Source organism: Centropristis striata, chromosome 19 (assembly GCF_030273125.1).
Source record: "Centropristis striata isolate RG_2023a ecotype Rhode Island chromosome 19, C.striata_1.0, whole genome shotgun sequence".
In the NCBI taxonomy this organism is placed as follows: domain Eukaryota; kingdom Metazoa; phylum Chordata; class Actinopteri; order Perciformes; family Serranidae; genus Centropristis; species Centropristis striata.
In genome coordinates this window covers 7,603,539-7,620,364 of record NC_081535.1, presented here as the reverse complement: position 1 = coordinate 7,620,364, position 16,826 = coordinate 7,603,539, and the positions used below count along the sequence as shown (strand labels likewise).

At 39.6% G+C, this 16,826-nt stretch overlaps 1 protein-coding gene across 2 annotated transcripts in view; it reads right to left on the bottom strand.

Annotated features, from left to right (window-relative positions):
- vav2 (vav 2 guanine nucleotide exchange factor) overlaps positions 1-7,253 on the bottom strand; it is a 255,842-nt gene extending 248,589 nt beyond the window's left edge. For both annotated transcript variants that reach the window (XM_059358371.1, XM_059358372.1), the window contains exon 1: positions 5,986-7,253. In XM_059358371.1, coding sequence (XP_059214354.1) covers positions 5,986-6,324 — 339 coding nt within the window. In that variant the 5' untranslated portion in view covers positions 6,325-7,253. The remainder of the gene's footprint in view (positions 1-5,985) is intronic.
- Positions 7,254-16,826: the final 9,573 nt, after the last annotated feature.

Below are 16,826 nucleotides of genomic sequence, written 5' to 3'. Positions count from 1 at the left end.
ATATTTACTACTGGAATAGTTTTTTGCAGCCCTATAGTTACTTCCGATGTCAGACACGTTTGGTTGACTGTTTAATGTGTATTTACAGTTCGCTGCTCGATTATTTACTTCATGAATATCACAATAACCTGTGTGACTTCCTCACTCTGAGCCAAGATGCATGAAAGGATGTTTCCCTTTTTCGCCACTTGAATGCACATTTTCAACCGTTATTTATTCAGTAGATTCTGCTGAGTGCTGATTTTTGCAGTGCCCTTCCTCATTTTTATGCCATTATTATAAAAACATTCACACCTGCAAGTCAAGCAGAGACTTCACCAAGTCACCTCTCAGCTTCGCTCAAGTGGGTGCTGATCCTGTTTGTTTCTCGTTCAAAGGCAAGACGGCAGAACTGTTATTTTTTCACAGGCTGCCCAGGGGTGTCAAAGTTTCAGTTACGTCTTAATAGCAAATACTGGATGCTTAGAAATTTGTTCTGACTTAATTTTTATCCTGTGGTGTATTCACAGTTACAGCGAGGCTCAATACTAACTTCTTAAAAAGGCTTTATCTTGGTTGCCAAAACTGAAAAGATGGTTGCCATTTTTAGCCACCTTATATTTTGATATTAAGGATGCTATGCCATGCAATTTTCCATCCAGCTCAGTGATGCCAAAATACATCATCTCCCAAGACTTCATCCGTTTTGTATTTGTCAGTTGACTCAATTTGCATATTTGTTTGTGACACTGACAGGTTAGATGAACTTTTCAACCCACTGTCAAATAACTTCATTTTCTTCGCCAGTGTCTTGAAAACAAATGCCTGTGTGCAGAGTGAAAACACACAAACACAAGTTCAGCACTGTCAGGCTCCTGTTCTGTCTGTGACAGCAATATTTACATATCATTAATGGAAAAAAAAAATCAAAAACCATTTATTTTGCTGCTTGCCGCAATCCCTATCTTTTAAATGTTAAAAGTGCTTTCCACTAATGGCAAACAAACAGATGAATGCCAATGGCAACAATTACTATCGAGCCCCATACAGGTATTCATTCTTCCAGTTTCTGACCCATTCTACACCTCAGGGGACTGGATATATCCCAGCATGCACTGGGTGAGAGGCTGATGCATGTGGACAACCCCACATATATTAACACCTATGGACATTTTCTGGGCCAGTAAACCTAACCTACACGTCTTTCAACTATAGGAGGAAAGTTGAGCAGCTGGAGCTAACACACTAGGAGAGGTGATTATTTTCAAATGTGTTGTCTATTCATTATCAGAAAACTGAACAGTGAACACTAACCATCATAAATCCCCATAGTCCCTAAAGATTACATCTATAAATTGCTTGTTTTGTCCCCATTAACTGCCAAAACACAAATATATCCATTGTACAATGATTACAAAACAGAGAAACATAGCAAATCCTCCCACTGAGATACAACAACCAGCAGATGTTTGGCATGTAAGATGGCTTACACATTATACCAATTATCAAAACTGAAGTTAATTCCTTGTTCATTGACTAAGCAATAAATTTGCTTAGCATTTTAGCACCAAACCCCATGCAGACATGAGGAAAACATGAAAAACCCAACACAGCAGGTTTCCTTTTTGGATAGAGTGCGTTTGGTCTTGGTTTAGGCCAAGTACAGGTCTAACAAGTCAAGCAACCCTTTTACATTCTCAAAATGCTTGCCAAAACATCCACAATGAAACCATCAAAATTTCAAAGCTATGAATGGTGGCTACTCTTAACATGTGGCAATACAATCACAGATTCAGTGAAAGGTTAAATGCCATTTTATAGACACTTTCATCAAAAGTGCTTTACAGTACAGTAACGTTACAGTATGACCTCAGTGTTGCTGCAGCAACTTCCCTTTTGAGGGCTGCAGAATGCACTGAAGCACAATGTTAATGCACTGGAGGACAAACTGGGATCAATGCCAACCTTTAAATCAGCATTAGGGTCCGTTAACAGCAGCGAGTGAATAGAACTGGTGGGTCCGTAAAGAAAAGAGAAGCATATCCTTTTTTAACTGAATGTTGCTCTTTTATTCTGATTCAGGTCACACAGCAATAGAGCGTCTGTTAACACCTACTCTCCGTGCCAAATACATTTGGAGACACCATGGCTAACTGTTAAACACCGAGGCATATTCAAGACAAAACTCAATTTCAAAAACTATTTATCACCATGCAAGTGGAGCCATTGGGGAAGGGGGGGCGAGGAGAAATTTAGTCCTGGGCAAATAATGTAATCACTCGGTTTCACCTCGTCTTCATTTGGCCCAGCCACTGACTCTGTGTGTTCAGAGTGTTAACGCACACGCGCTCTGACCTTTTCCTTATCATAAATCACATACTACTGTTCTGCTGCCAGGATTTTGTTTAACCCAATTTGTCACTGAGGACACCCCCTTCCACCCTCGCTGCAGATTCACACAGTGCGACTGGGAGCATGGGATTAGTGGGCGGATCAAAGCATGCCATCCAGACCTCTCTCTCACTTTGTAATCACGGAAGTCAGTAGCCTCTGCAGCTGATAAGTCAGGGCTACTGGTGGAGAGGCAAAAAGGAGGGGAAGACTGTAGCTGCAACTAGCATTTATTACCAATGATTAATCTGTAATCTGGATGATTATTTTTAAGCAGTCTATGAAAGTAGAAAAAGAAATGTCCATCACGTGTCCATGGGGCTGCTGTGGCTCAGTTGGTAGAGCGGTCGCCTACTGATCTGAAGGTCGGTGGTTTGATCCCCGACTGTGGCAATAGAGTCCATTTATCATTACTCAAAACTGTGTCCTGTCTTTTGGAAAGGTTAACTCTTCTTTGTTTAACATGAAAAAGTCAGAATTAATCCAAATCCCAAACATGATCGAATTTGTTTTTGTGCTTGGTGCAAATTAAGTCGTGAGGTTTTGTGTTTTCAAATGATGTATAATTTCTAATTTCAGAGTGGTTTCCTTTCAAAAATGACAATATAGGGCATTTGTACAGGCAGCAAAATACGACTCATATTTACGTTTTAGACAATTGTCCGCCATGATGGGGAGTTTAAATCGCGGATGCCACATAAGGACCAAACGGCGGCCTTTCACCCTGCAGAATGGGGTACGTGTGCCCCGTGTGAAAACAAACGTAAATCATTTTTTATGTAACTTGCGTTTTTCGCGCAACTTACAGTAGTCATGTCACCCTCGTAACTACCTCAGCTCCAGCATTTATTTACTTTTTAGACTTTCTTTTATATAACACCTAACCAGGAACATTTTGCCCTAAACCTATAGGTCAGTGGTTTTGTAGCATAAATTCACAGAAACTGCAGCCTTTTTTACAACCGAGTCGCTATGGGTGTTATCAACAAACAGTCTATTCTGTCGTTTAGGCTGGAGATCTTGTTTGGTCAACTACAATGTTACTTGGAGAGTTCAAACCTCCGCCAAGGCCAATGATGCTTTGACATGGTCCTCAGTCACAAGTCCAAAGTTGGGATTACATTCTTCTGACTTTGGTGTGTTCAGGAGTTTAAAGCTGTAATTTGGAAACAATGCGGATGCTACAAAGAAGATGCTTTGTATTTTATTGTACAGAGCATTTAAACAACACGTTGATATTTCTAGTATTTGCGTGACAAAGTGCAAAGGAAATAGATCAGGTGAGCTATAAAAAATGACCAGGGACAAATTTTTCCTGATTATTCCAACAACACATGAATACAGCACAATTGCCCTATCACACCATTAGAGGTCGACCGATATTTGCGTTTCTTACTTGTATCGGCATCGGCTGATACGTGCGTGTGTTCCCCGATCAATTAGCCCATTTCACTGAGCTAACTAACACCAGGCAAGGCTCGGTGCAACATCTGATGTGAAAAACACATCAAATATGTGGATCATCTGAGGCGCCACCACCTCGAGGCCTAGAACAACCTACACATTGTTTGCTATCCAACTGTTAATATGTTTTGTTTGTTTTGTTAAAAAAAATCTTTTTTTGTGTCATTTTTATCATGTAAATGTGGGGAGAAAAGGCAATATCGGCTTCAAGAATCGGCCCAAAAAAAATCGGCAGCACATATCGGGGATCGGTTAAGACTGATGTCAAAATAATCGGTATCGGCATCTGCCTTAAAAAACCCATATCGGTCGACCACTACACACCATGTAAACAAAAGTGACAAATAATTTGTGCACCCTCATTGATTAGGATCCACTTCAAATTTAAATGAGTTACTCCTTGGTCCATGCTTCACCCTTCCACCAAAATTCATAAAAAATCGGGCCAGTAGTTTTTCTGTAATCTTGATGACAAACACACAAATAAGCTGAACTGAAAACATGGTAACATCCTCATTACCATCCTTGGTAATAATGGAACAAACCAACTTAATCTATATTCAGCTGCTCGTTTTGAATTAATCAGTTATCAAAATTGTTGTTGATTCATTTCCTGTTGATTCAATCAACCACTGGATGCTTTACGACTTGAAACACAACAGAAAAAGCCAGGAACATACAAGCAAGAGGCCGCCAGCAATACAGACTGAAAGCCAGACAGACAGACGCAATACACACACATTCACACATTATTATGACAGAAACGGGTCACAGAAGGTGTGCCAACAATATCAGACAAATGTGCTGTCAGAGGGCAATTGCTCTGGTGTGATCGCTGTTTCGGCCTCTGCGGGTGTGACAATAAGAATAACCCAAAACATTCTGCACGCGGGCAACCCTGATCTATTCACACAGTGCCATTTCCTAGAGTTCTCACCATACAGTAATGAAGGCTCAGTGGTACTTCAGAGCAGACTTCAGGGTGAGTAAAAGTCAATAGAAAAGCTTGCCGCAGCACGCTTTTACTCCGCTGCTGTGGTCATGTAAACTTCCTGTGGCACCCGACGCTTCCTCATACTGGCTTTGGAAACATGAATGAGCTCAAGTGTAGAGGGAGGTTTATAGAAACTGAGGCGTGTGACATCTACGTTCCAAACCTCTAATTGTACCACCATGTAGACTCACGTTTCGTTTCAGTCTAACTATATACTAAGATGATTACTCCACTTTGTATTTCTCCACAAAAAAAGGACTTGGAGTACACTTTGTCTTTTAATTCTGACTCTTCTGCTCTATGATGTTGGTAAAAAATGTAAAGCTTTGGATTTAAACTGCTACCACCATACAGGTGATAAATCAAGAAGATTGGCAGCTAAATCTTTGACGACTTTTTAAGGATTTTTCTTTGTTTCTCCAACTTTATATAGAACTGCCACACCCGTCTGCTCCTCCACAAAAGGTCAACAAAAGTCTAAAGGAGATTTTTAACTTCAGTCTGACTGACTAGATAATACTCAGTTATCACCTTTTAAGTGATAGTAAGTCAATATAAGGATGTTGAAGCTGTTGCAGACCTACTAACCACTGTCGCATTTCATTTTCTGGATCATCTGACAATATGACAACCTTACAATAGCTACTCAGAAAAATGTGCTTGTGATGTTATACAATATCACACTTGTTTGTTTTTGTTGAAAATGACACATCAGGCCAATAAAACACAGATCTAGACATGAGCAACTTGGTAACCACCACTTGTGTGCAGGTATGGCATCTAGCTCCTTCACCTGTGCAGACCTGAACAGACCCTGCATGTGTTAAAGCACGTAGGCTACATAATGCAGACTGATGTTAGACTGATGTATTATTACTGATATACTGATAGTGGCTCTGCATTGGGCTTGTTGTGACAGGAAGGCTTAGAATCTGTGGGCCAACTTGGGAAAATCCAGGAATGAGATGCTGCAGAATGTCATTCAGCTTTCCAAACAATGCATGGAATATACCAGTGGCCTGGTGGCAAACCCAAGGTGTGAATGAGAGGCATAGCAATGCATGTACAGTATAATAATGTGTGTGTACAGTCTGAAAACATAGCCTGGAGGTGTTTAATCAAACAACCCATCTGTTGGTTTGGAGTCTGCAACTCACCTGTGACATCTGGGGTCTGAAATTGATCTCCTTCAGGTCCACTGATCCCGGCGAGAGGTTGTGCAACATCTGGCACAAGAGCACCCCGTCTCGCAGGGCCTGTGCCAAGTCGAAGACGGCCGCCGAGGGCCACACGACCCGGTGGTTCGGGGGCAGGACCTTGCAGTCTATCAACCACCGCCCGCATTGTCTCCACTCCTCCATATCGGCTCCGGGGACTGCTCCACACAAAGTAACCGAGTCCTCCAGCTGGTTCACAGCGGGCTGAAAGCAGCGGTTCACGGCACACAAGCAGGCACTTTGCTCGGTTCCCCTACCTGCGCCTGGCGTCTTAATCATTCACTATCACCTCGTTAATCAATCAAGCAATTACGCAACTGTATGTTACCGCACTATATCCCCATCCCAGACGCATGTCAGCTCTCCTGTCTCCACAACATGGAAATGAAGGCTTGGAAAAGACTAAAATAATAACACAGATCCAGCTCAGCGGACGGCGGCGATGGAACCAGACAACAGAGACGTGCTATGGGAATTTTCTTCTCTTCATTCTTAAAAAGTTTGCTTCGCATATCCAATCCAAACGGCGTGAATGAAGGGTTACAGTAGTGGTTAATAAAACAGCTGGGCGCAGCGGTTTGTCATGTAGCGACTTCACTGGTGTCTCACATTTCAGTGAACCAAACAGCTACTATACAACGAATAGAAAAAAAAAACAGCGTTTCAAGTCTGTTGAGTTGTTGAAACGAAGTCCGGAGTCTCCTACCTACCAACCTACCTACCTACCGCATTTGCATTTAACGTTTCCTCCTAAGTTAAAAACAAGAACTTCCCGTAATTTCCACAGCAAACAATAAAGAAAAGGAGATAATACACAGAGCAGTCTTTCCACAACGCCGGGGTCACCCTTTTTCCAGTCTAAACAACGCTCTCCAGCAGCGAAAACATGTCCAAGGAACAAAATATATATCAGTGTTTACATTTATCCCGTTAACGTCACTTTGGTTGGTTCCCCTCTGCACGCCCAAAAATAGCGTTACGCGTGTGTACAGCTTGGCTCGTCTGTGATTTCTGCCTCCCTTCCGTTCATGTCCTCTCTCTCTCTCTCGCGGCTCCCTCTCCTCGTTTCCCTTTCGGACGGAGATGTTTTAGCGGTCCCAACTCCCGACCCGAGCTGCACAAATGTGAGGAGAAAAGCGTCCAGCGGTGTTGTTGTTGACCCAGCTGGCTGAAAGGAGCTCGCGCGTGCTGATTATCTCGTGCAAAGGGTAAAAGTTGAATGGTATATGCCCACACTTTGGTTAAAGTGGCTCCATACTCCAAGAATGTGAGTTTCAGGGAATATTTCTGAACTGGGAGTTGTACACGCGCCCTCTGACGGATGTAGTGCACACTGCACGTGCCGCTGAAACAAGACGTTTAAAGGGACAGTCCAACTAAAAACAGGTGTGACTGACTGTTGGCAGGTGGACTTTGGTAAATTAGGTAATAGTTTTCAGTGAATCTGCTCACTGTAGTGGATTATTGTGAGTAGTCGTCTGATTATATACAAACAATTATTTTGGATTGGTTCCTTTTCATTTACAAAGTCTTGATAGGCGACATGCCACCATACCTCAGTATTTTATTAAACTGGTCACATTACCCAACACGCTGTAGTGATGCTTAATGCTCAATGTTCCCTGGACTAATACTGAATTTCGTCACCCTGTTAAAATAATCGCCTAACTCATTTTTGAAGTTTTGCAGGAAACACAAAAAACTTCACCAAAAGTGTAACATATGACATTTATTGATCATTTCACTCAAAAAGGATGTAGCAAAGGATGGCTATTGGCATAGTAATAACACTGTGTGTAAAGTATGTTACTTAAGAGAAATAAATGACTTAGGCTATTTTTTGAAAATGCCTTTGTGACTTAAGCAAGATATGGTGACACTTTATTTTGAAGGTGTCTACATAAGAGTCACACAAGCCTGTCAGAAACATGATATGACAAGTATCATGAGCACTAATGTTACTTCAAAGTGTCATTAATGTTCATGACACATCCCATGTCATGTTTATGACACACTCATGTCACTCTTATGTAGACACCTTCAAAATAAAGCGTTACCATATATTGCTTAAGTCACAAAGGCATGTTCAAAAATTGCCTAAGTCACATTTTATTTTGACTTAGGCATAAAAAATCAGCTTAAGTCACACACTTGACATAGGCCAAGTGTGTTATCATAGATTAGTTCTAAACTATGATAACCAATAACTCTGCCTTTGACTGCAACTGTTTTTAATGTTTTTGCATGTGTTTTGTCTTTGCTGTATTGTTTTTTCTCTGTACTCTGTTTTGTGTTTTCTCTGTACTCTCGACATCATTGTAAATGAGGGGTTGCCCTCAATGATTCCTCAAAAAAAAAAAGGATAAATGAAATGAAAAAAAAGGCAGTGCACCAATTTAAAAGGTCTAAATCTAACCTCCAGGGCTGAAAAATGAAGCCAATGCCAAAAGTGTGAAAAACTGCACTTGCTTTAATGGCCCCTTGAGGCTGCTTCCAATTTAATCTACATGGACCCCATTGTAAAATAGCCAATTTTACATCAGAAATAAACATGTATACACTCAACTATTTTGTTCTACTTCTCCATTTCTGAAAACTGAACTGGGGTGTATTTAACTCACCCATTTAAATTATATCAAGGCTTAAAATAAGGAATAATCACAGGTAGTTAGCTGTCTCATCCAGCCTGCCTCAGCTCACCCATACACCTACTTTATGGATTAGCTAGGAGTTGCCAAAATGCCCAGGTTGAGCTTCATTTTGGCTCTTCAGAAAGATATTTGTGACGTCATGAAGGCTATATCCATATTTTACACAGTCTGATCTAAATTAGTTTAAAAGTCACAGATCAACTAAACAGTCAAATCTTATTTTGCTAAACGCTGTTCATGGATTTTGAAATATGTGGGCATTTACCACGAAAAGAGCAGTGTCAAGTTGCATAATGGGAAATGTAGGATTCACGGTTTTGGAGCTTGACCCATTCTACAGACTAAAAGTCCTGATATCTCGGCCCCTGCTGTTTTGGTTTTTACATTTTTATTAAAAATGCTTCTACATACAAGTCCCCATATTTGCATTAAAGGTGCACTCCAGTCATTTAGTGATTCAGTTAATGTTCCCATTAAGTGAATCACTAAATGACTGGAGTGCACCTTTAATGCAAATATGAACCCCAACATCACACTGTCAGGTGCACAACCCATGCAGAATACAGTCATTGTTGAGCCATGCCTGAATGATTTAGATAAAGCAATGTTTTTGGGTTTTTTTGCTAGTTAGTCCTATGGTAAATAAATAGTTTAAAAAAAAAAAAATGTTTACAGCTCCTCCATTCGATTAGACAGTTGTTCAATATATTCTCATGGTGAGAGCTCTGGGATCCTCTCAATAAGAAAATTAACATTTATTTTAATAAACTAACAATGTGAATTGTCACCACAACTTTCATAAAAGTAAAGAGATCTAATTTAGTTCATGGGGACTCAGGTTTTAAGTTCAGGTAGCCTGTGATATCAATCTGTGACTATAAAGTCATATCAAACAACCACTACACTTACCATGGTTGGAAATGTTCTCCATACTCTGCTATTGAAAAATATATTCGACATGTCATGACTTCTTCATCATACCTGTTATTTTTCGTGATACCATACTATCATAGCCAACACTTGCAGGGCTGGCATATTTCATATCATGTTTATATTTTCCAGCAGGCCTTTTTCACTGAATACATTGTGACATGCAGGAAAAGCACAGGTGTGAATAAGACAATAAATGAAGGTTGGATTCTGTGGTTGTTATTACTTTTCCTAGTGAAGGGACAACAAAGCTTCATTCACCATTTGCTTTATTTATGGAGCCCACTAGATGGCGCTCTTTGTTCAACAAAGGGCTGAAAACACACTCAATTACCATAAATAAAAACTTTTTTTAAGCCAAGACCGCCATCTAGTGGGTTAAAAAAATAAAGCAAATGGTTCACGCAGTTTCATTCACCCTTCACTAGCTTTTCCTACTTTTTGCTGAAATATCGGCTGTAAAAAAGCCCTACATTAAAGAAGTTGCCTGCAGTTCCCCTCAGCGTCTTTCAGCTAATTGTTTTGGTTTCACTGCCAGCAGTGTTACTTTCTGGTTACCATACTCATGGGCAGGACACAGGAGGCAGGTGTTGTCATCAAAAAAGCTGTGAAAAACCACCTGCCCAGCATCAAACAGCAAACAGATATAGAGTTAAAGACTAGCTGGTGAACACTGTTGAGCATTTAGCAGCTGAAGAGCCAGATATTTCCCCGGGGTGCTGTTGGAGGGCAAAACAATGCTAAAACAGAAAGTGAATATTGGAGTTAGATTCATTAGGCATTCAGAAACACAACTCCAAATGAATGTTAATGTTGTTTTAAACCTGCTTGATTTGAAAATAAGGATCTATTTTCTAACAGGTTTGCCATTTGAATTTAAATGGTTTTGTCAGTGTTGTGTTTGTTTCGTCTGCTCCCAAATGGCCAAAAAATTTGATAATGAAAGTTCAAGAAAACACTTCAACTTTAAGCAAACAGGTCAACATTTTCTTTTACGCTTCACTTACTTTAATGGAAAAACAAAACCAAATTCCCTTCTTTGTTCTTGCTGGATGCCATCATCTCAGATCCCAGATGCCCTCTTCAGCCTGTCCTTGAATGCTGATCCATCCCCTGGCCACCATCACTTCTAACAGCTTTTTGCTATTCCTTTTCCCCTTTTTTGTCCTCTGCCATTTAGATACTTTGGGTTTTATTTGGTTCCCTCCTTAAGTTTTGTTTTTCCCTTGCTCCTTTTCCCAGTCTCTCTCCTTTTCATTAAATCCCCCAATGTCAGTCCTTGTTTGTAAGATAATCTCAACTGGTCAATTAATCACTTAATTGTCACTAAAAATCAATATGCCACCTGTTTCTTGTTAAACCCTCTTTGTCATGTCTCATTACTTCCTCAACTCAGTCATAATCATCCTTTCCAACCTTCAGATTTCCACAGGGACGTAACACATTTGGCTAATTTATCTCGGGGCATAAAATAGAGCAGTGTACGCAGCAAAGTCTGATGCTCTCGGCTTCTTTAGTACCTGAAATAGGATTTTATTTCTAAAGATTGCGAAGGCGGATTTATGCATGATCATGTACAAGTGGAGGCATTTAAATCATCTGAATATAACTTTCAGACTAAAGGAAGGATTTAAAAGACCACTTTCAGCTCTTTTCAGCTGAATATTGTGGACTCTTTGCCCTCTATCTAACAGTGGCCCAGGCATCAGACAGTAAAAAACAACTTCACTGAGCGTCAGGAGGGTCAGGCTATTCTTATAAACAGTTCGTAGTTATTCCTACAAAAAGTAACACCCTGAAATTCGAAGCTATCCTATGAAATTGTGTCGATTTATGTAGCATACAGGCAGCAAAGGCTTTATGAGCGGGGGATCTGATAAGGGAGACCAGTGTTTGTGTGGCGCATAAAGCTTTTTTTCCAGAGACTTGCATCAGTAAATAATCTTTTCAGAGTCACAACTCCAGCAATTACTCATATCACCATCAGAATTCAATGCATCAGGTATGATAACATTTGGAAAATCGCATGATTCAATCATTGTATAAACAGAAGTCTTTGGGCCCCACAGTGCGGAAGAGCCATATAATGGGTTCATAGGAATGAACGGGGCCCCGCCTATAATGCTGTATCGGGTTTTCTTCATAAATCTCTTTCTCTACTTTCATTGGACCCAACTTTCAGGAAGTGTGTATTAAGCAGACAAATATGACACTGCCACTGTCTATCATTGCAAGTGGAAGCTATGTTTTAACCCATTTAGGCCTAAAACGCCTGTAAAAAAAAAATGCCTGTAAAAAAAATGCCTGTAAAACCTCTGGCCGATTTTAAAATAATCCCCTAAAACCTGAAGTTTTTCTGGAAATTCAACAGAAGTGTCAACACCTACTAAATAATAGATTTTTCAGCCTCTGTAGCAGATAAAAATGAAATTCAAAAAGTATTTGAGAGCTTATAGCTGTTATATCTGAGCTCCCTCCGCTATAGTCGTCTTCCGCCATGATTTCAGTTCTGGAAAAGTCCCATGTTGCATTGTGACACTCCCACATGTATTCTCATTTTGTGTCTTTTGTGTAATTTTGTGTAATTTTGTGTCATTTTGTGTCTTTTTTTAGTCATTTTGTGTCTTTTTTTTTGTCATTTTGTGTTTTTTTTTTTGGTGATGATTTCTAAGTTCTGGAAAAGTCCCATGTTGCATTGCGACACTCCCACATGTATTGTGATGCATTTCATTGGCCAAGAGACCGAAAATAGGTGGAAAAAACTACAAATACTACAAAACAACGTATCCGCTTTCCCGGCTTTAATGGTAGAATAACGCAACAGCGCCCCCGGTTTTAATGGTAGAAATGTGGTAATGCTTTCCCGGCTTAAATGGGTTAATGCAACATTTGTTTAGGATTATATCAGTCTGGGCTCCTACTGGTTAACTAAGACCTTACCTGAACACTTAACCTTTTTAAACTTTTGATCAGCCCTATCAGCCTAAAATATGACATTTAAATCGTTAAAGCATGTCTTTTTCTGGGAGAAAATGTGCTTCCATGCTCAAAGCAGCTCCACAGCAAGTTGAAATATGGCAACAAAAAATGTGGCATGAAAGAGAGATGAAGTAATGGATCCTACCCACTGACAGTCAGACGAACTCTGCAATTGTCAACTGTACCAGACTAGTTTTACTGATTAGAGTTGACATATGAAAAGAAGCTGTATGCAACTTAACAAACTGTGTTAGATTTTGCTGGGAACATCCTGTTACACTTTTTCTCTCATTGTCAAAAGTGACATTTCAATGTGTTTTTGATCATAGAGCAGATCTCTGTGCTATATAAATACTGTGAAAGTATCAAAAGGCTCAATCCACTATAAAATGCACACAGCCCGTATTTGGAAATTGCCCCTAAACAGGCCATCAGCATTTCCATAAGGCTCAGATGACTCAACTATACTATTCATCAGTGGAATGGACCGCTACATCACTATTACAAGCCATGTTTCCATTAGAGTCAAAGCAAATTTTGAAGTGAAATTTTAAAAATGTTGCATGACAGAAAATGCGAATTAAGGATGTTTCCACCAACTGGTTCAGAGCAAATAAACAAAGAGAGAGAAGAAGAAGAAGAAGAAGAAGTAGAAGAAGAAGAAGCAGAAGAAGAAGAAGAAGAAGAAGAAGAAGAAGAAGAAGAAGAAGAAGAAGAGATTGTGCGCAAGAGAAAAAACAACAAAAGCGAGTTTTCTAATCGAACAAATTTGGCAACCCACGAGAGAAATCTTCGGGAATTAGATTAAATTGGGCAATTTATAATTGTTCTTTTATGTCAGCTCGTCTTGAATGGTAGAGGGGAAACAGCTGATCAGTCATGTGAGTTAAATGTTCACTACGTTAAAAGTTATTCCGAAAAAACAATTCCATCTCCCGTTTAATGCATTAACTATTCTCCAATAAAGACAAAAACAACGTCAGATGAGCTTAAAAACTTTTCTGCACTTTTTTACAAACGTTTTATCAAATTTTGTTTTTTCCATCGAGCTTTTCTTTTCGTTGATGGAAACATGCCTACAGTCATTACCCAGCTGCAATGACAGTGCAGAGATGCCAAGAGTGTAGATGGGGAAGACCCGGAAACACTGACCAATCAGGGCAGACTGGTCTGGAGCGGTACAGTCAGAAGTTGAGTACACCTATATTCAGACAAACAGGATTAGAAAAGGGATCTGGATTTTAAAAATTAAAAGCATGTATACATGTCCCAGTAGAAAACCAAAATAGAAATATAAACCTGAAAAAAGAACATAATATGTCCTCTTTAATGTCAGCACAATGGTATTGTGATTCAGGCAGATGATATTTAATGAAAACATACAGAATATGAACACAAGAAACTTTGGGACATGTGTAACCTAATTGTTAGAAAGTTAGGGTTACGCATAGGTTGTCCTGGCTTATCTACTATTAATTCTGAGTATAAGCTTACAGTCCTCGGGCAGCTCCCACAAGTGAATAAATGTATGTTCTATGTGTGAGTGTGATGCAATGCAGTGCTGCAAAATAACACACTCAGCAGTTCTTGTATAAGTAAAGGTTTCAACATAGATTTAAATAAGCACCATATATTTTGTTAAAAATGAGGCATATGAAAAAAAAGAGACTCTAACTTTGTTGAAAACAGTATCGGCTAATTTGCAATTAAGATTCTTGATATATGTCACATTAGCATAAATCGTTTACTGAACCGACGTGCATGCATGTGCGGGTCATTCTACATAGCTTGATTTAAATTGACTAACCCTTCTTGTCTAAATGTTCTTCTACAAGCTGCTGAAAAGAAAATGAAAAGCAGAGATCCATTAATCAAAGCAAACACAGTCTGGTGTGATGTGTCTGCAGAGTTGCATGTGTGTGGTCTTTTTAGCATTGGATTCCAGCGTGCTGAGCGATGGCCAGAAGTGGCAGAAATGACTAGTTGTCATTGAAGTTGTTGCATTGATCAATCACGCCCCAAGGTTGTTGGTGGGTGCCGAGTGGCATGTTCCATGTGGCACGATGTGAGTGCAGGCCACAGAGAGCACGTCTCTCTGCGACATGCACAGTGCAAGGACAGAACAAACAGTGTAAATGATAAATGGCCTCACAGTGTGCATGTACAAGCTTCCCCACCAGCACAATAGGTTATATGTCCTTATACATTGTTTAGTAAAGATCCTTCAGTATGCTTAGGGGAACCTGGTCTCACAGGAATCCGTGAAATAGCCACGGATTCGCTTAACTCAAAATCCGTGGAATAGCCACGGAATCACTCAAATTTACGTGAAACTGACACGGATTTCGCTACAATGCAAGTTAATGACTGTCATATCCCGTGGCTATTCCATGGATGTTTTTTCTTATTGTTTTTTTCCAACTCACGTGACTTTCAGAACAAAAAACATGGCGGACAGTTCTCTCATTTTTTGTGAAAAAATCAATATTTTGACTTAGTTTCTGCATAAAAATGGATTTTGATCACATTTCTAGCGAGAAATATATGTTTTATTTTCTAAATATTCACTCAGTGAATGTACATAATCACTTTGTATGTTGGAATAGCCACGGGATATGACTGTCATTAACTTGCATTGTAGTGAAATCCGTGTCAGTTTCACAGAAATTTGAGTGATTCCGTGGCTATTCCACGGATTTTGAGTTAAGCAAATCTGTGGCTATTTCACGGATTCCTGTGAGACCAGGTTGGCTTAGAGACTTAGAGAATGTATCATCTTTAAATATTTGTTATTTTTTTCTCTTAAGGCAACACATAACACATTGTTTTTTCTCTTGCACTGATCAATTTTGAGATTTTGGGCTATTTTTCTTGCATAACATGTTGTTTTTTTCAGCCTTGTTGAAAGAAAACGTCCAAAATACACACTAGGAGTGTATTTGATTGCACTTTGTCTATTTGTGTCTGTAGTTTTCTCCTTAAATTACCAAAAGTTATCATTAATGCCTCATTTGCATATTTAAAAATCTTAGAGGCACCAGTGGAAGTGTCATGGAGATATCTATTAGTTGTTTTTTTACCTATTCACCTGTCTTATTGTTTATTTAAAATTACTTTAAGCTGCAAATCTCTGATGATGCATTGACAAATAATAAAACCATGCAAATGAATCTTCAGGATAGTGCATGGTGGCCATCTGCTGGTTGTTTACTGAACTGCAAGTCATGCTGAGCCACATATATCCAGTTTGTGTAATCTAATCTTCACTCAGTGCTTTAATCAAGATTCATTCACTTTGAGTGGTCAAATTCAAGTACTTTTCAAGGCCTTTCAAGGTCAATTTTCAAGCTTTTCCATTACCTTACAACTGTTTAAAGTTGCATGTTTTAGATGAGTACTTACATGCTAAAAGGGGTAATTTCACTCAACTATACCAACAGCGATGGTTTTACACTTTTAACAACCAAAAGTAGTTTGCTAATCGCAAATTTTCAATTTATTATTTTTTTCATTGAACATGTAATTATCTATAGTCAGATTGCACGAGAAATACAGTAAGAATTTCAAGCATTTTCAAGCATTTTATCCAAAATCCAAGCACTTTTCAAACCTTGAAAAAACATTAATATTAAGCATTTTAAAGGATTTCAAGCACCCGTATGAACCCTGTTTAATACTACAGCCCTCTAACACACACCACCCAGACTACACATCTCCAGCTCCCAGCTCTCACTCAAAGCACTGAGATCTGATGGAGCGTTAAGCCGGTGGAGGCACCAGCTGTTTGAGCTGGTCAGCTTTGGGTGTGTGCCAGTTTGTGCAGAGCAGTTGGCAGGCCAGCTGAAAGCCGAGTAAATGTTTCAGGCAAGAGGGCTTTCTTTCACAGTGGTGCATACTGTTTACTAAAGGGCACAATGGTAAGGGCGTTTTACATCTACTCTGTTAAATAAACACAAAGCTGCCTTTGTGCCTTTACTTTTATTCATAGAAAGATAGGAGCCTCATTTCAGGTTAGCAGGTAGATTACACATTGGGATTTCATCACAAGTAACTTTATATTATCAGCAACCAAATAGTTTAACTCTCTGGGGTCTCCAAAAGCACCATAACATGACTTCTTCATGACATCCAGACTAGAAAACAAAGCAGCGTGGAGCCCTACTGTAAATGTACCTCTAAAGTTCTGGCTGTAAACTCCATGAGGCCAGTTTCAGTTTGATG